The sequence below is a fragment of the Periophthalmus magnuspinnatus genome, chromosome 2 (genome assembly GCF_009829125.3).
Source record: "Periophthalmus magnuspinnatus isolate fPerMag1 chromosome 2, fPerMag1.2.pri, whole genome shotgun sequence".
NCBI lineage: Eukaryota > Metazoa > Chordata > Actinopteri > Gobiiformes > Gobiidae > Periophthalmus > Periophthalmus magnuspinnatus.
In genome coordinates, this window is record NC_047127.1 from 7726516 (window position 1) to 7750914 (window position 24399).

Here is a 24399-nt window from a genome sequence, read left to right on the forward strand (position 1 = left end):
TATTGTATTGTATTGTATTGTAAAATTGCTAAATTAGAGTGAATACCTTTAAAAACATGCATTCTTACTATACGCAGGGTCACCTCTCCACAGATCTAACATGTAACTTGGCCTGGTGGTGTGATCGCCATGGAGATAGATAAGTTTAATGCTATACTGTTACATTCTGGGCAAAGAAACAACATAAGCTTATGACATATTTAAACAATTTGCAGTGATCTAAAGTTATTGATCACTTACCTTATGCATTCTGAACGACCTAATTATTCACAGTGATGAGTTTATAAGTGCTTTTTACTACACAGCGGACTTATTTTGACCACAATAGCTGCTTATACCGGCAAAATAGCTTGTTTACTTTCTTTTATTTCACATTTTGTTCAATCAAAGTGCATGTTACAACCTGACAGAGCCTCCTAAGGAATATAGAGTCAACACAAATATGACACAAAACAGGCAAATGAAATAACTCATCTGTACAGTCCTTTCTGCAGTGGCATCATCAGAAAAAAAACAAGATAGAGAGATAAAGAGAAAGCCACTGTACGGAAAAGAGGGAAAGTTAGACAAGTTTGGACCATGGTTAGTCCAGGGTTAGTCCAGGTTTAGTCCCGAGTGATAGTGCACTTCCATAGAGCTGGACAGTTTGTGGTCCAAATGCCAAAGCTGGGTGTAGTCCTGTACATTCAAAGGTGGTAATGATGTTTCAGTGACGTGAATCTACGGCAGAGAAAAAAACAAACAGACTCTGTGTTAAAGGGCTCGTATATTAAGACTGTTCTCTGATCTATGCTATAATGTTATTTCCTCATCACAAACAGACCTGGAGTTGTGTTTTATTTCATTTACACATGTTTAACACAAATACCTTTCATATTTAGGCTGAGTTTTTCTCTCAAATAGAAAACACTCTGTTCTACCTTTGAGTTTTGGAGACAGACTAATAATAAAGGATTACTCAAACATGTGTGAATGAAACAAAACACCACTCCATGTATATTTTTAATGAAGTAACAGCATTATAACATGGTTTAAAGCTCACAAGAGTCAATTTTGCGTAATATAGAAACAACATATGAAGTTAAAGGTGCACTGTGTAACTTTTCTAGTAAAGTGTACATACATCTAGCTCAGTTTGCTTATTTACAGGTGTTTTTATTGCTCAGAAATGCCTTAAAAAGTGTATCCTCTCCGCAGATCTGACCTGTAACTTGGTCTGGTGGCGTCACCTACTTTACTCCATGGATACTGATACATTTCGCACCATACTGAACATTACAGGCAAAGAAATAATATTTCCACGGAGACAAGGAAGTAGAAAAGTTACACAGTATATACATAAATTGATAATAATAATAATATTACAGAGTTTTGAGGGTGTGTAAATCTTGTATTAATAGCTCATTTCTAGAGGTTTTTCGGGGTCTCTCCGAAAAGTGGTTCGTGTAACTATGGCGCCCTCGAGTGGCAGGGAAAAAACTGAACAAATTCGTTCTATAAAAAAACAGAAATGTTGATTGACTATAAAGTTATTGTTTTTTGTTTTCTGCTGAATTATGCTTGGTTAAGTATATGCTATTCTCGTTTTGTTTGTTTATTTGTTTGTTTTAAGATTATACTTTTTAAAAATTGCAATATATTTTTTGCCACCAGAGGTCAGTACAGAGGCGCACTTGACCTGCTGTACAATGAAGAAGGCTGCTCTTTGAAGAATTTGAAGAAATAATACAATAATATTGGCCCTATTCACAAAAGGCAACAAACAGACAAAGTACGATCATTTTTCACCGTAGCAACGAAATTATTATAGATCCACGGTTTGACATTTAGCAGTTTGAGCCGTTTTTTATTGACTTTTTTCTCTCGCTTATTTTTCACATTTCCGGTTCCACGGCCTGGTGTGGAGTACCAAAATAAAAGCACAAATTTCAAAAATAAAAGTCTGTATTTAAATAAACTGGAAAAAGTTTGAAAGACAAACCATTAATATTGCACCAGAGGACACTTTTGAGTTTTTAAAGATGGATATATTTATCTCAATGTGAACACTAATGCTGCTAATTTTGAAAAATGATGAATTTTAAAATAATCATACAAGCTGAAATAATCTACATATAAAAACTGGTGTAGTCTTATATTTCATGCTGTATTTTAAAATTAAAGTTGCTATATTTTTAATAGAAGTTTGCATTAGCTTGGATACATAAAGCCTATCATTTTGAGAATTATTCAAATGGGAAATTCTGTCTGATTTTCATTTATAACTGGGTCCATAAACTTTATATTATTATTATTATTATTATTATTATTATTATTATTATTTTATTATTATTATTATTATTATTATTATTATTATTATTATTAATTTTTATTATTATTTATTTATTTTTGCAAAAGCCATATCAACAATGTAATATGCAAAGTTTAACTCAAATTTAATTGCTTCCTAATATTTTTCCCATTTGTCACTGGAGTACACTTTTACCTGCCTCTACGTGGAGAGTACCAGCGTGCAGACCGTCACACACCCCAGCAGCTGCAGTAGTAGTATTTGCAGTAGTAGTACTGGGAGTCTTTGGTCCAGTGTGGGGCTCCCTGACTGCACTGGCTTCCTCCTTTTGGGGCCGTTACACAGGGGCGTGTTACAGCAGGTGATGCAGACGGAGTTGAGACGGCCCGTACAGAACTGCTGATACCCCGAAGATGCAATGAGGCACGCTCCAGACGAAGCACACGACTTCCGGTAGTGGATACCTGTAACAGAAGAAGGGTAACTTTTTGTTTCATTTAATGTTTGGTCACTTTAACTTTAGTAAAATTGTACCTCTCAATGTAGTTACTTTTACTCCTACTTGAGTAATATATTGTACAGTGTAACAGTAGTCTACAAGTGACAATATGAAATGATTTGAACATTTGTGTTTCTTGCACTGCCCCTTCAGAGATGATTTAGTTTCTCTCGTTTTGTGTCTGTCGTTTAAAAATACCAGATTTTGTGCAGTTAATATTTTGTCCTTCCAATTACATTAAAGCAGCAAGACTTGTACTTGGTTGCGCAATTAAAACTAGCAGAGAACAGATGTATTCCAGTCTGTCAAGGCTCACTTTAAATCAAAGAACACAAGTTTGCACCTTGTTATATAATACATTGACCATAAAGACGTCTGCTTCTACACTGAATCAGATTATTCATTGTGATTCTTTGCATAAGTACAGCACTCAAACTGCTGCTAATGGCCACATAATGACACCGTACCCCACCACTAATTTCATGAAGAAAAACGTTCTGTATAAATCGATATCTACTTAGAGCAGCGTTGCCATGGATATTCAGCTTCAAAACTAACAATTATTTACAATGTATCTGAAATGTTGCATGTTAAATCGAACAAAATGTAGTGTAAATGTGCTTTTTAATTCAAATGTGGTTATTTTTAAGATAATGTGATTTTATTGCAACAAAAGATCAAATGTAATGAATGTATATTTGTAAAGATAAAGTGAAGCTTTTATAATTTAGATTACTGGACTACACTGCATTCAGCTAATGGGATCCAAATAAATAAACAAATAAACTGTATGTAACCTGCACTCTTAGTTTCAAACAGAGGAGACATACAAGTTTTTCTCATTCTCAGTGTATGGACAGGCGTCATGTGAAAGCTCAGAACATCCAAAATTCACTCACTGAGCTGTAGAGGCTGCACTAGCATTGATTCATGATTGGCTGTAGGTGCTGCGGTTTAGGTAGTGACGTTGTTAGAGTTGTTTTAGGTTTAAACCAACTGGATTCCTGCGTTGAAACTGGCAACACAAATAAGACACTCGTGAGGCTCATTCTGGTTTCTGATTGGATAATCCTCTTGAGAACCAAAAACACTAACTACAACATGAGCAACTTGTCCATCATGTCCAATGTTTTTATAATTGAAACAAAATCAGCATTAGGATTGTCATCAGTAAAAACTACATTTCATTTAAACATGTTTACCGCGTATTTAGGGGCACAGTTATGTCAGGTTTATGGAATTTGAAATCAAAATCTTACATACAGTTCCTATAACTTAAAATCATAATTCAGATGCTATGTCTTGACAATTACTCTTACAGTTATTCTTATTTGAGTTGCAGTTTCTCCAAATATTATGTTTTACTCTTATGTGTCTTATTAATCTGTAGGAATACCTTATACTTTACTTCAGTGTTATTTTGAAGTCATGGTGATCGCTTACTTGAGTAAAATCTTGGCTACTCGACTCATCTCTGGATATGAACTTTGTCTGATGAATCTGACTTTTAATAGCAGATGTTTTGTCTTAGTTTATGGGAAAAAAAACTCTGTAATTACTGGATTTATAGCTTTTTATGATAAACTTTTTTTTTTTGACAAATTTGTGGAACCTATCCTCCAAAAAATTTCATAGAAAAAATTAAATGGATTCATTAGCTATGTCATATTTCGTTAGTTTTGTGATTTTGGTGCTTGATTTTTATTTCTTGGATTTCCAGATTGTGTCCAGTAGGTGGCAGTGTACACATGGATACAGCTGATTGTATTTCAACTACACAAACAAAGCCTTTTGAACAGCAGAAAGTGTATTCATTAAGATAATAGAACTTTTATTTGTCCCGCAATCAATACTTTTTTCAGTGGATGTCATCAACATTCCCTTGGGGTGTGGTGCTAACTGAAGGCACTGCTCTGTCTGAAGCGCTGTTACTCAAGGCTTTAATCAGAGCTGAATATAGTTTGACCATAAAGAACTGACTTCCTCTTAAATAATATTACAAACTAAGAATAAACCAGGACTGAATCAGCACTAAATTATTAAAGTTCTCGGGGGGCAACTTTATCCACGCCGGGGCCATTCTGAACCGGTCACCCTCCAGTTCACAGACACAGGCTCGACTCACTTCATCCACCGTCTTCCAGTTTGAAATGACATTACCAAAAAAGTACAAAAGTATGACGTCAGTGTGTGATTTATAATGTTTTTTTTTCCTTCTCTAAATTTACCTGGACTGAAAAACTTAGATGCAATTTTAGCAGTCGTCTACATGAGGTTTTCCATTTACGGTAAGAGCCACTCCACTCCGCTAACCTCTCCACAAAGCACAAGGTCAGACATTTTGAAAAAAAAAATGCACGAAGGCCATTGTCAGTCTGGGCACTTGAAATACTTACAAAATATAAACACGGATATCTTTTATACAGGGCCATTTACAGAAATTTTAGGGCCCGGGGCAAGAAGTTTCACATGGGCCCCCCTCTAATATAAGTTAATAGGATGAAGGTTCAATTCTGGGCCACTAAACCCCTTATCTGGTCAGCCAAAACCACACGCTTTGACAAAACTTTACAAAGACAAGAGCTGATGTCATAGAGCATGATTGACAGGTGGGTTAACCAATCAGAGAGACACAATTTCTGTTTGTGTCAAAAACAAACATGGCTGCTTACACGTAAAAAAGGAAAAACATAGCATAAAGGACTGGGAAACAGGGCAGATTTTTCCCCGAATTAACCAGTAAAGCTTCGAACTCGTAAAATAAATTATATTTTGTGCAAGAATTTTTGAGAGGAAACGTCATGGGAAACATGTGATACAAATTAGCGGCTGTGATTGGACCGTTTCAAATTAGGATGGAGGATTTTCAGCCTCTGTTGTCCAGTTCCAGACTCTTCAGGATTCGATCAGAATGTAGAAGGGACGAGCTGGTCAGGGAACTCAAACCCTGGGGCCCGGGACAACAGACCCCTTTGCCCGCCCCCGTCTACTCCCCTGCTTCCGTAACAAGTATTAAGATGCACTATGCAACATTTTCTAGAAGGAGGCCAGGCAGTTACTGAATGTTCCACACTCACGTTTACATACACGCCACGAAAATGGGATAATTGGCCCAGTCTGATTTAAACCAATTTTTCTAAATACATGTAAACCCGGGAACTTCGATTGAGGTGTTGTGAATCAAATCTCAAAGATCCCAATAACACATCTGGAGAAGCTAATACGTACGCAACCAATCAGAGAGAGGCATTTACATTAGGAGCAGACTAGGAGAGGCGTTCAACTGCATGAAGTAAGAAACAGCCAGGAAAAATTAGACATGTGTTTGGACGTGTGCTCACTTGTTTTATATCAGCGGCGATGTTGTATTGTTTTGGTCCGCTACGTTAAAGTGAAAATGAAACTTACCACAGCCTATTTGTACTGTCGAGTGCAGATAACTTGTAGGTAATGCACTTCCTAGCATGTTGCCTGTCCATGTCTACCAAAAGTGTGGTTATAAGATGGTTGTTTGTATTAGCTGAAAAGTTTTTGTGCTAATGCTAACTTATTACAAGCGCCTGAATGCCTCGTAGCCTCCGTTAGGACAGGTTTTTTTTGTTTGTTTTTTTGACATGCTGTAGAGTGGGACAAGAGTTTTCTGACAAGTTTTGGGGCAAAGACTTTGGAGTTTGGTTGTTTCACGCATTTGGATGTAAACACAGCGACTTTGGCATTAAATTGATCTTGCGTTTATTTAATTACATGTGTTTTAAGCGCTAAAAATATGTTGGAAACATAGATACTAACTTTAAGCGGGCCGGACCAGTAACTTGACCTGGTGGCACGGCGTCATTTGCTTGTGTCCATGGAGATAGATGAGTTTAATGCTAAATTGTGAAACATTCTAGACAAAGCAGTTACATTAGCAGGGAGAGAAGAAAAGCTACATAGCTGCATCTTTGTGTATAAATAATGTAGAATGGCCTAAACAGAAGATATTATGTCGAGTGAAGCGGCCCTGGGTTGAGCTAATATTGTCCTGTTGGATAAGTACATCGTCTATTCCTTCACATCACTTGCGTGGCTAGTCTAGACTGATATTTTTACACAGAGACATTTCAGTCTAGTCACTACTTCCTACATATGTTCCTCCTGTTTTCTCACATTTAAAAGATATTTTGAAAGTAAATCCTATGTCACGGTTCCTGCTCTGCTCTCCCCGTGTCCTCGTCTTCCCCCCTCCCTCACCTGTCTGTCTCCGGAGCTGGGCGGAATCCGGACTCCTCCCACGCGCACCTGCTCCCCATCAGCGCAATCAACGCCACCTGCCGTGGATAAGAGGGGTTCGGACGAGTTACTCGGGGCCGGAACGTCCGCGTGTTTCACGTGATTATACTCCTGGCTACGTACTTTGATTCATGCTCGTCCTCTGTGTCTCACTCAAACCCTTTTGTCCTGCTCCAGATCTCCGTCCCTGAACCTGCTCCGGACTACCCCAGCACCCGCACCTCCGTCCTGGTATGTCTTGTATCCTCACTGCCGTGCACTGTGTCTCTCTACGCTCACGGACCCGCACCCACGCTCCCCAGCTACGTTGGATCTGTGAACTCTGATCTCTATGAACTTTGATTTCGATGAACATTTATTGTAGCTACATTGGATCTCTGAACTCTGATCTCTATGAACTTTGATTTCGATGAACATTTATTGTAGCCACGTTGGATCTATGAACATTTATTGAGAATAAAGACATTATAAAACTTTGTGAGTCCCGCTACTCTGGTCCTTACACCCCGCTGGTTACGACAGAACGTTCCGGCCAGAAATGGACCAGGCGGACTCAAGACCAGACACCACGCTTCAGCAGGCGGTCAGCACGAGAGGACCATCCGGAACCTGCTGGAGCAGAACCAGTCCCTGGCGCAGCAGGTGTCCCAAATCAGCAATCAGGTCACCACGCTGCTCACGCACCTCTTCCCCGCTGCTGCCGCCGCGGGACCCGCTGCTCCGCTGCTCTGCTCTACCCTCCGGAATCCAGGAGCACCGATCCGGAGCCGTTTGCGGGGCAGCCGGACCTCTGTCGGGGGTTTCTTTTCCAATGCCGCTCCGTGTTCCAGCAGCGCCCGGCCCGTTTTCCCACCGATGCATCCAAGACGCGTTATGTATGTGGGCTGCTCTGGGGCAGGGCGCTCCAGTGGGCGGAGGCTAGGTTCTCTAACTCCGCGTTGGATACTACGGACTTCGAGGCTTTTATTAATGAGTTCAAGCTCGTTTTTAGTCACCCTCACTATCGTGCGGACGCCGCCTCCCGCTTACTCGCCATCACTCAGGGCTCCAGGATGGTGGCGGATTACACCGTGGAGTTTTGGACACTCGCCGCGGAGGTGGACTGGTCCGACAGCGCGCTTAAAGCGGTTTTCGCCAAGGGGCTCCGTGACACACTTAAGGACGAGTTGGCCTCACGGGACGAGCCCTCGGACCTCAAGGCGTTGGTCACGCTAGCCAACCGCATCGACAACCGTCTGCGGGAGCGTCGGCGGCAGGCTCGACACTCTCCCGTGCGGTCCACGGTCCGCTCCCCGTCGCCGACTGCGGAGGAGCCCATGCAGATCGGGAGGGCGCGTCTCACGGCCGAGGAGCGCATACGACGCCGTGCAGCGGGGGAGTGCTTCTACTGCGGGCGGAAGGGACACTTCGTCACCTCCTGTCCAGCCCGGCCAAAAGAGAGAGCCCACCAGTAGCCCTGGGAGTACTGGTGGGTCAGTCACAAATCCCAGCGAACTGTAATAGACTGCAGCTCCCGGCCACCCTCTGTCTCCGCTCTAGGACTCTGCCTGTCCAGGCCTTGGTGGACTCCGGGGCCGAGGAGGATTTTATCGACCGCCACTTGGCGGAGCAGTGGGGCATCAGCCTGGAGCCTCTGAATCACCCCCTCACTGCTCGCGCCCTCAGTGGTTCGCTGTTAGCACGAGTAACTCACGTCACGGAACCTGTTACTCTGCTGTTATCCGGGAACCACCACGAGTCCCGCAGATTCTATGTCATCGCCACCCCTTCCTCGCCGGTGGTGCTGGGCTACCCCTGGCTTCGGGCCCACAACCCGGTCGTCGACTGGGTCCGGGGCAAGATCGCGGGGTGGAGTTCCGACTGCCATGCTGGGTGTCTGCGGTCCGCCCGGTCTCCTGCGGAGAGGGCCTCCCCACTGAGCGGTCCCGTTCCCAAGGCCCTGGACCTGTCGGTGGTCCCGGAGGAATACCATGACCTGCAGGAGGTCTTCAACAAGGACCGGGCCCTCTCCCTGCCTCCACACCGCCCCTACGATTGCGCCATTGACCTATTGCCTGGGGCCCCCTTACCTGCGAGCCGCCTCTACAATCTGTCCCAGCCCGAGAGAGAGACAATGGAACGGTATATCCGGGACTCCGTGGCCGCAGGTATTATCCGCCCGTCCTCCTCTCCCGTGGGGGCGGGGTTCTTTTTTGTGGCCAAGAAGGACAAGACTCTTCGCCCTTGTATAGACTATAGAGGTCTTAATGAGATAACTATTAAGAATAAATACCCTCTGCCCCTCATTGACTCGGCGTTTACCCCTCTCCACGGTGCCACTATATTTTCTAAGTTGGACTTACGTAATGCTTATCATTTGGTGCGGGTGAGGGAGGGGGATGAATGGAAAACGGCCTTTAAGACTCCTATTGGACATTTTGAATACTTAGTTATGCCCTTTGGACTCACTAATGCCCCAGCTGTGTTTCAGGCCCTTATTAACGATGTTCTCCGTGATTTTCTGAACCAATTTGTGTTTGTTTATTTGGATGACATTCTGATTTTTTCCAGGTCCCTGCAGGAGCACAGACAACATGTCCGCCAAGTGCTCCAGCGCCTGTTAGAGAATAGACTTTTTGTTAAAGCAGAAAAGTGCGAGTTTCATACCGATCAGGTTAGCTTTCTGGGGTTCATTATAGGGCGGGGCCAGGTGAAGGCGGATCCGGAGAAGGTCAAGGCCGTTAGGGACTGGCCAGTCCCTACTAATCGGAAGCAGCTCCAGAGGTTTATTGGGTTCGCCAACTTTTACAGGAGGTTTATTAGAGACTTTAGCAGAATTATTGCCCCTCTCACGAGACTCACATCCCCTGCTCAGACGTTCACCTGGTCTCGGGAGGCCCAGGTCGCCTTTGATAGACTTAAGACTATGTTTACTTCTGCTCCCATCTTGCATCAACCTGACCCCTCTCGGCAATTTATAGTGGAGGTGGATGCCTCCGACACAGGTGTCGGGGTGGTCCTCTCCCAGAAGTTCGACCCCCACGACCGACTGTTCCCCTGCGCCTTCTTCTCCCGGCGGCTGTCCCCAGCGGAGGTGAACTACGATGTGGGGGATCGCGAGCTGCTCGCCGTCAAGCTGGCTCTGGAGGAGTGGCGGCACTGGCTGGAGGGGGCAGAACTACCATTTCTGGTATGGACAGACCACAAGAACCTCTCATATATTCAGTCTGCCAAACGCCTTAACTCTCGCCAGGCTCGCTGGTCCTTGTTTTTTAGCCGCTTTAACTTTGTTCTTACTTACCGGCCGGGGACTCGTAATGTGAAGCCGGATGCCCTCTCCCGCCAGTTCGCTCAGGAGGAGACCAGTGCTGCTCCGGAGACCATCCTCCCCTCGTCCCGTGTGGTTGCCGCTCTCCGCTGGGAGATTGAGGACTTGGTACGGGAGGCCCAGCGCGATGACCCAGCTCCAGGTAACGCGCCCCCCGGCACACTATTTGTCCCTGACTCTGTTCGCTCCCAGGTATTGCAGTGGACTCACGGATCCCGATTTGCTTGCCACCCCGGAGCCTCCCGCACCCTGTCGTTACTCAAACGACACTTCTGGTGGCCCACCATGGACAAAGACACTAGGGCCTATGTCGTGCATGCGAAGTGTGTGCCCGGGGGAAGTCGTCTCACTCCCCGCCGTCGGGATTGCTGCACCCACTCCCGGTTCCGAGGCGACCATGGTCCCATGTAGCCGTGGATTTCGTGACGGGCTTACCTCCGTCCCAGGGTAACACAGTCATTTTAACCATTGTTGACCGTTTTTCCAAGGCAGCCCACTTCGTCGCCCTGTCCAAGCTTCCTACTGCTAAGGAGACGGCTGATCAGCTCACTAATCATGTGTTCCGCCTGCACGGCATCCCTACAGACATTGTTTCCGACCGGGGACCCCAGTTTACCTCCCAGGTCTGGCGCGCCTTCTGCGAGGGGTTGGGGGCCTCGGTGAGCCTCACCTCGGGATTCCATCCGGAGTCAAACGGACAGACCGAACGCACCAACCAGGACCTGGAGAGGGCTCTTAGATGCGTGGTCTCCGCCAATCCGGCCGCTTGGAGCACCTATCTCCCGTGGATAGAGTACTCCCACAACTCCCTGGTGAGCTCAGCAACAGGAGTCTCCCCATTTCAGGCCTCGTTGGGGTACCAACCTCCACTCTTCCCTTCCGAGGAGAGGGATCTGGCGGTGCCTTCCGTCCACCACCACCTGCAGCGCTGTCGTCGGGCCTGGCGGAGGACTCGGGCGGCGCTCCTCAAGGCGGGGGCCCGCACTAAGATGATGGCTGACCGCCGGCGCATTCCAGCTCCCAACTATGCACCCGGGCAGTCGGTTTGGTTGTCCTCAAGGAATATTCCGCTCAAGACGGACTCACGCAAGCTTTCCCCCCGATTCCTTGGTCCGTTCAAGATTGACAGGGTCATCAATGACTCTGCGGTACGACTACAACTTCCCCCCTCGCTCCGCATTCATCCCACGTTCCATGTCTCACAGATCAAGCCGGTCCGCACCAGCGACCAGCGCAATCAACGCCACCTGCCGTGGATAAGAGGGGTTCGGACGAGTCACTCGGGGCCGGAACGTCCGCGTGTTTCACGTGATTATACTCCTGGCTACGTACTTTGATTCATGCTCGTCCTCTGTGTCTCAGTCAAACCCTTTTGTCCTGCTCCAGATCTCCGTCCCTGAACCTGCTCCGGACTACCCCAGCACCCGCACCTCCGCCCTGGTATGTCTTGTATCCTCACTGCCGTGCACTGTGTCTCTCTACGCTCACGGACCCGCACCCACGCTCCCCAGCTACATTGGATCTGTGAACTCTGATCTCTATGAACTTTGATTTTGATGAACATTTATTGTAGCTACATTGGATCTCTGAACTCTGATCTCTATGAACTTTGATTTCGATGAACATTTATTGTAGCCACGTTGGATCTATGAACATTTATTGAGAATAAAGACATTATAAAACTTTGTGAGTCCCGCTACTCTGGTCCTTACGCCCCGCTGGTTACGACATCCTAACCCTAACACCTACCCTCACCCTGGCCCTTACCTTAAAGAGGTTTCTACTATGTTATAAAGTCGTGTCCTCATCTAAAACATGCCTGGTTTTAGATGTCATCCATGTATGTTTCAATAATTTAGCGATCTGTCCCGGGTCCTATTTGAACCCTCCTTACGGTTAGCTGTAAGAATTCAGCAATACTCCCACATAAATTTACAAAAACATGATGCAAAACTGTACACAACAACTTCACAAATCTGACTCGATGTGCAGTAGGTTCATTAGTGCTCTGAAGAGGGAGGGACTTAGCATTGAGAGCAAAGGGAAGGGAGACAAAGATAAATGTTTGTTATGTGTTAGCAGTTAGTACCCCATAGAATACTTCCTCGGACTCAAACATGAACGTCCAATCAGATGTGTTTATTTCAGAGACACATGTGAATCAAACGAGCTCATTGGTTACATATCATTTTGAACTAAATCAAATCTCTTTTAGAGCTTTGCTTATTAATTCTGTAGAAATTGGCAATGTTTTTAGCGTGATAGATATTTTTTCTTTCTTTTTTCCTCATAAGCAGCCATATTTGTTTTGATACCTGAACCTAATTGGCTAAACCACCAGTCAATCGCAGCTGCTGAACTCGAGGAAATTCACCGCTGACCAGACTCGCATTTTCACTCAATTTCTGGAAATACAATCAGCCGACGATCATCAATAACGCGCGGCTAACTCCAGCTATATGCCGCCATGACTCATACATGCTAGCGCTCTATTCTCTGTACGGTGCGCGGGCTAATCGAGTGTGTCATGGGGAGGTGATGGAGGGTCTTTTGTGTGGAGATGAAGGAGGAGAACATAAGAAGTGTTAGGAGGGACTAGCTTAAACTAAAACAGAAATAACTAATGCTTTAAAAGTGAACTATTTTCAGTTTTCAGCGGATTAAACAACTCGTTACACCGTTTTAACACACTGGCTTCGCGTTGTTGAATCTTCACTTACGAACATCCTAATTATTTACAATGATTTTCTAAGCGCTTTTTGTAGCTTTCAGAGACCAGAGCGAGTTTTGATGTCACTGTGATGCTAAAATAACAAGCATGTTACAACTACTTACTGTAATGCTAACAATTTTTCCTTTTAAAAAAAATAATAAACTAGCATATTACGCGAGCACTGATTACTCGAACAATATAACGCTTTATAATTAAATGCAGACAGTACACAGCGCATTTATTTTGAGCTCAAGAGCTGCTTATACAAAATATTTGTACTGGCGCAGGACACATTTTGCTCAGATACATAGAAAAAAATGGGTACTGTCCCTTTAAACCAGGGGTGTTAAACTCATTTTCACCGAGGGCCACATCAGCAAAATGGCCGCCATCAAGGGCCAGATGTAACTGTGCGACAGTGTAAATATCACTAAATGCAACCGAATGTCATGTAAAATAAATGTAATTACGTTTTAACTGGTTAAATTACGGTTTCTGTGATAAAGTGACATTTTTAAAAGTGTGTATCTGGTCGGGACAAACCTGCTCACAGACCTTCAGCTCTGCTTCAAGTACGGCCTTTTACAGCCTTTTAATTATTGGACAATTTGTTGTTTTTCTTGCAGACAAACTTTTGCATACTTAGCTCCATGTTTGGTGTCAAAATGTCGACGTGGACTGTACCAACCCCGCCTCATAACACAAAAAACATACAGGGCTTTCTCCTCAAAGCACAAACTATTCACCTTCACCCTTCTTCCTTCCAACTTCCTTCCACGCCAACAATTTTCCTCTTCATAAACATTTTGTGATGATCATTTGCAAATATTTCTCAGTTCCACTTGCTGGGAAAATCTCATTAGTTTATTGTCAGTGGACACATTAAAGCAGCATAGACTAATTTTAAAATGACAGTCATGCCTTTTAATTTATCTTCTCGCGGGCCACATAAAAGGACATGGTGAGCCGCATTTGGCCCTCGGGCCTTAAGTTTGACACAAAAAATCGTGTCTTCAAAAGTTGCTAAAATGAAGGAAAAAAATATGGAGACCTGATCAGAAGACTTGGTTTATTATAAATTGAAGTTATACTATGTAACTTTTCAGCTGGAGTTCTCTGCCATCTGCTTGTTTCCATGGAGATGTCATTGCTTTGTCACAAATGTTCCACAGCATGGCATTAAACTTAGCTATCGACACGGACATAAGCAGCCAATGCCACAAGGACAAGTTACAGGTCAGTTCAACATCTCTAAGTTAAATTAAAAAACTAATCTCACTTGCAATGCTAACAGTTTATGCTAACGTAAACACATGCTCACTCAAGATGGTACTAATCCACACCTAGTACTTTTACCTACATGAACTGAACCGGTTACTTTTCTGTTATAGATCAAGGCTTAACCGTTGCACCACTGAGAATAATATACAATATAATAAATAAACTTGCACTTTTTCAGTTATTATGCTAACAGGCTAACAACAAACTAATGCTAGCAAGCGTGTAAATAAGTTAAAAGCTTTGCACTCCAATTAAGCCAAACTTTATCCAAATCTTTCTACACTAAATGGTACATCGATTGAAAGAGTCACCATCTTGGGGTTAGGCTTTGACGAAACCGTATCTTTTTAAAACATATCACGGAATTATGTAAGAGTCTAAAATCCAAATGAACATTTTATAACAGAAACAAATATTGCATCCCATGAAACTACAGAAAATAAATAGTTAAAGCAACCTTTCTTTCTGTACTGGATTATGCGGATGTGGTACATGCAGACTTTAGCCGTTGGATCCACTGTTTCACTCTACCCTTCGTTTCATGACAAGTGATGGATTTGAACCCCATCACCGTATTCTGTATGGAAAAGTAGGTTGGCCATCACTGTCTGTTAGAAGACAATAGCGCCGTATGGAATTTATCTATAAGGGACTACTTCAAAAACTGCCAGAATACTTCACCTGCTTGTTAGCCACTGCTACGGGAACATTTAATACCAAACTGGCTGCACCAAAACCGAGACGCGAAAGAGGGTTTGTAGCTGTTTTACGTCACAAAAATGGAAAATACTGCAAGGAAAAGCCAAATTTGATACTTTAGTGACACAATAATCTGGTAACGAACTTTAATACACTCACGTCCGCCTGTTTTTTAATGTTTTATATGGACTTAAATACTTTGTTTTTAGAATAAGGCGCTCGTGAAAAAGGGAGTCCAAGTGCTCTCATTAGCTAAATAAAGAAATAAAGAAAGAAATCTACATCTACAACTTCAAATAAAAACCTCACCTCACTTGCAATGCTAACAATTCATGCTAATTTAACCACATGCTAACTCAAAATGATAATAATGCACAGCTAATACTTTTACCCGCATGAATTGAACCGGTTACCCTTCTGGTTTAGATCAATGCTTAACCGTTGGACCACTGAGATTACTGGAATATAAAAACATCTACACTTGTACTTTTTCAGTGACAGTATTATGCTAACAGGCTAACAACCAAACAGGTGCTAGCAAGCGTGCAAACAGGTTAAAAGCTTTGCACTCGAATTAATGCAGTAAAACAATAAACGGCAAAATCAGATATGAACCGCTGCCATATAACTATTTATTTGAAGCCGTCTCAGCACAACAATCCAATCACGCTAATACCGTTTCTCGAAAGCATCGCCGACATCCTTTAAACGTCATATTACAACAAAGATAATTCCTTAAGTGTTTCTGGACTTGTTTATGGCCGCTCCGCCGTCTTTAGCATCTGCGGTAGTTATGCTAATTGTTGTACATCAAGAAAATTACCTCCATAACTCCTCCGCTCTTTCGCTAAGTGACAAAAATGACTGTGATGGTTTTGCCTCTCGGGTTTGTAGACGGTCACCTTGGTTGGAGAGATAAAGGCATCGCTAACTTTCAGCTAGGAGACGTTGTGTGGCCCGGATAGTGCATTAGCGGCCTAAGCTATCAATCTCCTCTGACTTTATCTGGGATTATATCAACTACATTACATTGGTGCGGGACTGGGAGAGTGGAATACTGTTCGCTAGCTCCCAGTTTGGAGTATTGATTGATTTTTTTTTTTTGTGTGTGTGGATTGTGGCGCGCTACACAATATGTTGGTGATATGCTAGTTCATACCGTAGATGTTTTTTTCCTCTGTTTGACCTTGTGGATGATTGTGCAAGGAGAAAAATGGCAACGGAAATAAAATGTGAATAAGTTGCATATATTTTTGGTTATGTAAAATTATCTACAGGCACTTTCTGAACCTGAGATCTTCACCAAACTTGCTCCTCATCCTTTTTGTGCTCAAATTGTCTCAGTGTACAATCAGTGTACAAAGTTTAGCATTAGCAAACTTTGGTTTTAGTGGTTTACTCTTTTAACAACACGTAAATGTAACGGCGTTAGGAAGATTTCTGTGTAATCCCTCAGTTGTTCAGGTCTGATCCACAGCAAAAGACGAAGTTTAAATCTGTCAACTGGACAAATCATTGTAGGAGGGAAGACGTTTTGCTGCTCATCCAAACCGCTTCTTCAGTTCTGGTCAGATTACTGGTGGACACTGCCTTATATCTATCTGAAGGGAGGGGCTAACTACATTGAAACTGTAAACAGCTATTGTCTCCAGTTTCAGCCTTAACGACCCGATTCAACCTTTAATGGCCCTCCTATTGTTCTCTTTGTTTCTTTTAGTTTGCTTTGGGTCTGAGGATGGAATTATAGATCTGTAAGAGATTATGTCTCTGTTCAAGGAAGGAGTCTCTTTCCTAACAAAAATAGCTTCTTTAACTCTCCTCTCAAACCATTTCTTGTCTTTGGCTAAGATCTGAACTTCACTGTCTTCAAAGGAGTGGTTAATGTCTTTGAGATGGAGATGTACGGTGGGGTCCAGGGGAACTCTTGCGCCGGTGTTGGTGCATTCTCTAGAGAATGTAGAGAATTCTCTAGAGAATGTACCAACACCAGCGCAAGATCCAGGGCTAACAACAGTTTCAGTGTAGTTAGCTCCTCCCTTCAGATAGATGTAAGGCAGTGTCCAGCAGTAATCTGACCAGAACTGAAGAAACGGGATGAGCAGCGAAACGTCTTCACTCCTACAACGATTTGTCCAGTTGACAGATTTAAACTTCGTCTTTTGCCGTTAGGAAGGTAATACCCTAGAAACCAAAGAAAAGTACGGAACAACGTTTATGTCCTACAGATACGGAAAAAATATGGGTACTGGAAACTGGTACATAAAAAAACATGTTCCTCAAAAAGGAAAGTTTTGATTTGAAGAAATTTTATGAACATTATGATGTTACATAACAACAAAACAGAAAGAGGTACGGAAAAAAGTACTGTTTAGGTATCGGTGTCGAAAACCAGGTATTTTTTAAGTATTGTTACCCGAAATATATCGAAAGGTGCACATCCCTAACTGTGCTAACCCGACTCCTGCCCCATGAGTGTGTGTGTGTGTGTGTGTGTGTGTGTGTGTGTGTGTGTGTGTGTGCGTGCGTGCGTACCGTCGGGTTTGACCAGCACCTCCTTCTGGCACATGTCCTGTACGTTGACGGTGCAGTTGACGATGAACTCGGGGGTGGAGCAGTCGTTGGTGCTCATCTCCTCACACTGGTAACACTGGATCTGCAGAGCGCCCCCTGTGGACAACACAAACACATTAAACATATCCATCTTGCACTTATTCAGTGTTTTTATTGCTCAAAAATATTGTGAAAAACATGTATTATTATTGTGAGCGGGGGTCGTCTCTCCACAGATCTGACCTGTAACTTGGCCTAGTGGTGTGTCTTTTGAAACGGAAGAAAGCAACAAATAAAAAAAAAACATGGAGTTGTGCTCACTACTGTCCCCAGTGGCCAGCGCAGGAACAGCTCCGTCGCTACGATCCCACAAAAGCCTCTTTGTGTATCTAAGCGTCTAGAATTTAGAGAATAAATGAGCCTTAATTACTCACCACTATGAGTTTATAAGCACATTTCACAATGTTTAGAGATCAGAGTACGATAAATCTGACAACAAATAGCATGCTAAAAGTGCGCTTGCTGATTCTCAGACTAACCAGGACTTAACCAGGGCTAAACAAGGACTAAACAAGGACTAAATCAGGACTAAGCCAGGACAAAACATGGACTAAACATGGACTAGAGCAGGACTAAACAGGGACTAAACCAAGACTAGAACCAGACTAAACCAGGACAAGAGCAGGAGTAAACATGGACTAGAACAGGACTAAATTAGGACTAAACCCAGACTAAACCAGGACTAAACATGGATCAGAACGGGACTAAATTAGGACTAAACAAGAACTAAACATGGACTGGAACAGGACTAAACCAGGACTAAACCAGGACTAAACATGGACTAGAACAGGACCAACCCAAGACAGATACAGCCATAATTGTGACCAGCGTTAAAGGCCCAATATGTAACTTTCTGGAGTAGAGTCCACTACCTGCTCACCTCTAAGGAGATGCTTTTTCTTTGCCAGGACTTTTCCATATACGGCATTAAACTTATCTATCTCCATGGAGACAAGCAGGTGATACTGATGTTACAGGTCAGATCTGTGGAGAGGTTTACATGTTTTTCACACATGGAATTCAAGAGCTGCTTATTCAATACATCTGTACTGGGGCGAGAAATGGGAAAAATGGGGTACAGGCTCTTTAAACTTGCATTTATTCCATTTATTCAAAGTTTCACGATCAGTTATAAGACCCAGTTATCCTTCTTAGATCTTAGTGAGAAAATTCCTTTAGAAAACCAACATCAGGAGCGTTCTCAGATCTTTCTTCTCCCGAACAAAAACATAGTGAATCTCATCAGACCCTTTACTTTGACACATGATTAGTTCCAGCCGTGTCTCGCTGTGTTTTCTCTCCTTGTTCAACTCTTTGTGCTGAAAAGCTTTTATAGATTTGGCTTCCCGAGGTGTTAAAACTGCGAAAAGGGCTCATGCGATCGGATTTGCACTCTTTTTAAGAACATCTGAGTCTATACAGTACAGAGGGTTTGTGAAGCTGTCAGAGGAGAAATAAGGACTAAAGCAGGACTGGAACAGGACTAAACAAGGACTAAACCCGGACTAAACCAGGACTAAAACAGGACGGGAACAGGACTAAACAAGGACTAAACCCGGACTAAACCAGGACTGAACCAGGACTGAACTAGGACTAGAACAGGACTAAACCAGGACTAAACCAGGCCTAAAACAGGACTAGACCAGCACTAAACCAGGACTGAACTAGGACTAGAACAGGACTAAACCAGGACTAAACCTGGACTAAACCCGGACTAAACCAGGACTGAACTAGGACTAGAACAGGACTAAACCAGGACTAAACCCGGACTAAACCAGGACTAAAACAGGACTAGACCAGCACTAAACCAGGACTGAACTAGGACTAGAACAGGACTAAACCAGGACTAAACCTGGACTAAACCCGGACTAAACCAGGACTAAAACAGGACTAAAACAGGACTAGACCAGCACTAAACCAGGACTGAACTAGGACTAGAACAGGACTAAACCAGGACTAAACCTGGACTAAACCCGGACTAAACCAGGACTAAACTAGGACTAGAACAGGACTAAACCAGGACTAAACTTGGACTAAACCCGGACTAAACCAGGACTGAACTAGGACTAGAACAGGACTAAACCAGGACTAAACCTGGACTAAACCCGGACTAAACCAGGACTGAACCAGGACTAGAGCAGGACTAAACCAGGACTAGAGCAGGACTAAACCAGGACTAAACCCAGACTAAACCAGGACTGAACCAGGACTAGAGCAGGACTGAACCAGGACTAAACCAGGACTAAACCAAGACTAAACCAGGACTAAGTCAGGACTAGAACAGGACTGAACCAGGACTAAACCAGGACTAAATCAGGACTAAACCAGGAATGAACCAGGACTAAAACACAATCAAACCATGATCAAACCAGAACTAAACTCGGACTAAACAAGGACCAAATCAGGACTAAATCTGGTCTAAACCAGGACTGTAGCAGGGCTAAATATGGACTAGAACAGGACCAACCCAAGACAGATACAGCCATGTTTATGACCAGCTTTAAAAGTCCAATATGTAACTTTTCTGGAGTCGAGTCCACTACCTGCTCACCTCCAAGAAGAAGCTTTTTCTTTGCCTGGATTATTCCATATATTTCATTAAACTTATCTATCTCCATGGAGACAAGACGGTGACACCGACAGGCTAAGTTACAGGTCAGATCTGTGGAGATCTTACAGCATGTTTTTCAAGGTATAAAAACACATTCAAGGCAAAAACAATAAAATCACCATGGAGACAAGAAAGTGACGGACCCTCTACTAAAAAAAGTTTCATAGTGCACCTTTAAAACAGCTAAAATTCTGTTATGGATCAATCATCTTTACAATTTAGTTTGGAAGAAAGCAGAAAATGTAAGATACACAAAATTAAAGGTGCATTGCGTAACATTTGTGACAGCATGACATTAAACCCAACCAGCATTAATTTCATTGGGTGTTTTTATAGCTGAAGAATACCTTGAAAAACATGCATCCTTAATATGAGCGGTGTCACCTTTTCACAGATCTGACTTGTAAATGACCTGATGGCAGACAAATTTAAAGCCACACTGCGACAAATTCGAATAGGATGGTCAAAAGTATCGGAAGCCTTAGTATCGTGACAACACTGCATTCTAAGCAAAGCAGCAGTTACATCTCTATGGAGACAAGTTCCGCAATGCATCTTTAACAGACCTTTCAGCAACATGACCCAAGAAAAGAGCTTCAACTGCAGTATTAGCACATTTGGAAATATGAAAATAATCAAAATTATCGAAAATCAGATACTAATTGATACTGAAACTAGTATCGAAACTAGATCATTTCGGAATCGGTATTGAGTATCGAGTCTCTTTAGTATCAAAATCAAGTTTGAAAGTTTAGTATCATTATAACCCTACGTTCTAAGCAAAGCAGCAGTTACATCTCCATGGCGACAAGCAGATGGTGCACGCTCTATGGGAAAAGTTACGCAATGCACCTTTAACACACACCACTTTTTTACTCCACACAAGAAAACGGAACATTGGATACAATTCAGGATCAGGAAATTTAACAAGAAACAACAAAAACAACAATAACATATGTAAAATGTGAATGTTTGTCTTTACAATAATGAAAATAAACGTTCAAATTTCACTTCAGTTTGGGCACTACCGCTACTCCGTAAAAACTCCATCTGGCCTTTGCTGTTCCAACTCAAATCGGGTGGTGCAGTGGAGCCGTTCGCACCCGACAGAAGTGGATATTACGCCGGTGTAATGATTGAAAAGGCAGCGCCAGTTAATCTTTGCTCCATCCAGACCCGGTGATAGAGGCCTCATCCAAGTCCCATTAATCCCACCGCGACAGAAATCATAAACAAAAAACTTATCAGGGCACGATGCCGGCTTGATCATTCATAACTGCACCAGAAATTTATACGGAGTGATATTAACAGTTCAAAACAGCTCGACAAATCAAAGGAGCACGGAGCGGACCGACCTGCACTCCAAAAAATGAAATGTTCAACCTGTGTTTGTCGCCTTTTTCACTGAATCATGTTGTGTTGAGTTGTGTTGGGCCAAAGTAAATAATTCAGTTTGTAATCAGTTCAAAATATATGCGTTTACTTGACATTTAGATTCATAATTGCTATAGAAACGGTTTGAAACGTGACCTGCACTCTAAAAAATGAAATGTTGAACCTGTTTAAACATATTGTGTCTTTTTTTTTTTTTTTTTGTGAATCATTTTGTGTTGGGCCAAAGTAAATAATTCCGCTTGTAATCAATTCAAAAATATATGTGTTAAGCTAGTGTGATGTATTTAGATTCATAATTACCATAGAAACGGTTTGAAACAACCTGCACTATAAAAAATGAAATGTTGAACCTGTTTAAACATATTGTGTTTTGTTTTTTTCAATGAATCATTTTGTGTTAGGCCAAAGTAAATAATTAAGTTTGTAATCAATTAAAAATATATACGTTCACTTAACATGACATATTTAGATTCATAATTGCCATAGAAACGGTTCAATACATAACCTGCACTCTAAAAAATGAAATGTTGAACCTCTTAATTGTGTCACTTTTTCATTTAATCATTTAGTGTTGGGCCAAAGTAAATAAGTTGGTTTGTAATCAGTTCAAAAATATATATGTTCACTTAACATAACATATTTAGATTAATAATTGCCATAGAAATGGTTTGAAACGTGACCTGCACTCTAAAAAATGAAATGTTGAAGCTGTTTAAATATATTGTGTCACTTTTTTATTTAATCATTTTGTGTTGGACCAAAATAAATAATTCAGTTTGTAATCAACTCAAAATATGTGCATTGACTTAACATAATGTATTTGGATTCATAATTGCCATAGAAACGGTTCAAAACATAACCTGCACTCTAAAAAATGAGATGAAAATATTGTGTCACTTTTTTCAGTGAATCATTTTGTGTTGGGCCAAAGCAAATAATTCAGTTTCTAATTGATTCAAAATATACGCATTCACATAGAGTAACATATTTAGATTCATAATTGCCATAGAAACAGTTCAAAGCATAACCTGCACTCTAAAAAAATGACATGTTGAACCTGTTTAAATATATTGTGTCACTTTTTTCATTTAATCATTTAGTTCTGGGCCAAAGTAAATAATTCAGCTTCTAATCAATTCAAAATATATGGATTAAGCTGGTGGAAGGTATTTAGATTCATAATTGCCATGGAAACGGTTCGAAGCATGACCTGCACTCTAAAAAATGAGATGTTGAACTCATGTTTGTCACCTTTTTCAGTGAATCATTTTGTGTTGGGCCAAAGTAACTAATTAAGTTAAAAGAAATATGAAGTGATATTAACAGCAAACAGTTCAAAACTACAAATCAAAACACTATGAAACCATCCGACTGCGACAACTCGAAAAAATGAGATGTTGAACCTGTGTTTGTCACTTTTTTCAGTGAATCGTTTTGTGTTGAGCCAAAGCAAATAATTCAGTTTGCAATTGATTTAAAATGTATACATTCACTTAACATAACATATTTAGATTCATAATTGCCATATAAACGGTTCAAAACATAACCTGCACTCTAAAAAATGAATATAAGATAGAGCCAAACCAAATAATTTAGTTAAAGTAATCTATATATGTGTTCATCTAACATAATAATATACAATATATTTACATAGTGTCAACATTAATTAATAAAATTTTTTTTAAGTCAGTTTCATTTCTTGCGCTTTTAATTTAATCCATAAACTCCAAAAAAATAAAAAATAAAAATTGTTGACTTATTTTGTCACTGTTTTCCCCATTTCATTATTTTGTGTTGAGACAAAACTATTATGTTTCCAGATTTAAAAAGCATATACATTCATTTAAGTTAAGATTGTGAATTGAATTAGTGACAAAGGCTCATTTTTACGGTAAAGAGGTCACGCAGAAAAAAAATTAAATAAAAAAATAAATAAAAAATTGCCTATATAACAAATGTCACCCATATATTATTAATGATGGATTTGGTATAGGCCAATTATAGAATCAAAGCATTTCAATGTGCATTTTAATCATTTTAATGTGCAATATTTAACCATAAGTGTAGCCTTTAGTTGAATGTAATATCAGGATTTGTGTAAACTTCTATTAAGCTACTTCTGTGAATAGATTTTTGTTAAATTAACCTCAAATGCTAAAGAACAATACATGCCAATAGTTAAAAGCTGCATGCTACTGAAATAATATAAGTCTTGTGGTGTAATAAAGATGTAAACTACTTAGCCTGCGTATTCAGTAAATGAGTAAATCTTGGAAACACAAAGAAATACTTCAGTTTTTCATAAATGTTGCAGTTTTTCAACAGTCTAAAAATACTTCTTATAATTCAGAAGTTTAGTCTGTCAGATCGATCTATCCAATAAGGACAATTTCATTTTTTTCCTTGTTTTTAGGCAATTTGTTCACGCTTCTGAAGTTCTGTCTCTTATCTAAAACTGAAAAAATAAAGTTCCATTTAGTAACATTTTGAGTATTATCCTTATGAGTTTGGAACGTACCTGCGTCGAAAAGCACTCCAAACAAAGTGGCAAAAACGAGCAGATGCATCGTGTCCGGAGAGTGGAGAGCTCATGGAGGAGAGCGCGCGTAGAGTCCGCGGAGGAGTGAACTTCAGATGGACACTCCACGGAGGGCACCCCGGGAGAGGAGGCGCGGAGAGGGGAGGAGGAGAGGGAGCCCGTGCGCCCGTGCTGCTGCGCTCATCC

The 24399-nt window shown here is 41.8% G+C and overlaps 1 protein-coding gene across 1 annotated transcript; it reads right to left on the reverse strand.

The window, feature by feature from the left end:
• Positions 1–396: 396 nt before the first annotated feature.
• LOC117384888 (ly6/PLAUR domain-containing protein 1-like) lies at positions 397–24353 on the reverse strand. The gene is made up of 4 exons (XM_055227110.1): positions 24193–24353; positions 17591–17725; positions 2486–2754; positions 397–720 (listed from the first exon to the last, which is right to left on the reverse strand). Exons 1-3 carry the CDS (start codon positions 24239–24241, stop codon positions 2492–2494), a joined length of 447 nt encoding a protein of 148 aa, XP_055083085.1. The 5' UTR covers positions 24242–24353; the 3' UTR covers positions 397–720; positions 2486–2491.
• Between the last annotated feature and the right edge of the window lie 46 nt (positions 24354–24399).

Coding starts and splice junctions, on each gene's coding strand:
- LOC117384888 (XM_055227110.1), bottom strand. CDS start 24,241: ATGCATCTGCTCGTTTTTGCCACTTTGTTTGGAGTGCTTTTCGACGCA. Junction 17,726..24,192: donor TGGAGTGCTTTTCGACGCAG/GTACGTTCCAAA, acceptor TGTTGTCCACAG/GGGGCGCTCTGCAGATCCAG. Junction 2,755..17,590: donor GGTGCTGGTCAAACCCGACG/GTACGCACGCAC, acceptor CTTCTGTTACAG/GTATCCACTACCGGAAGTCG.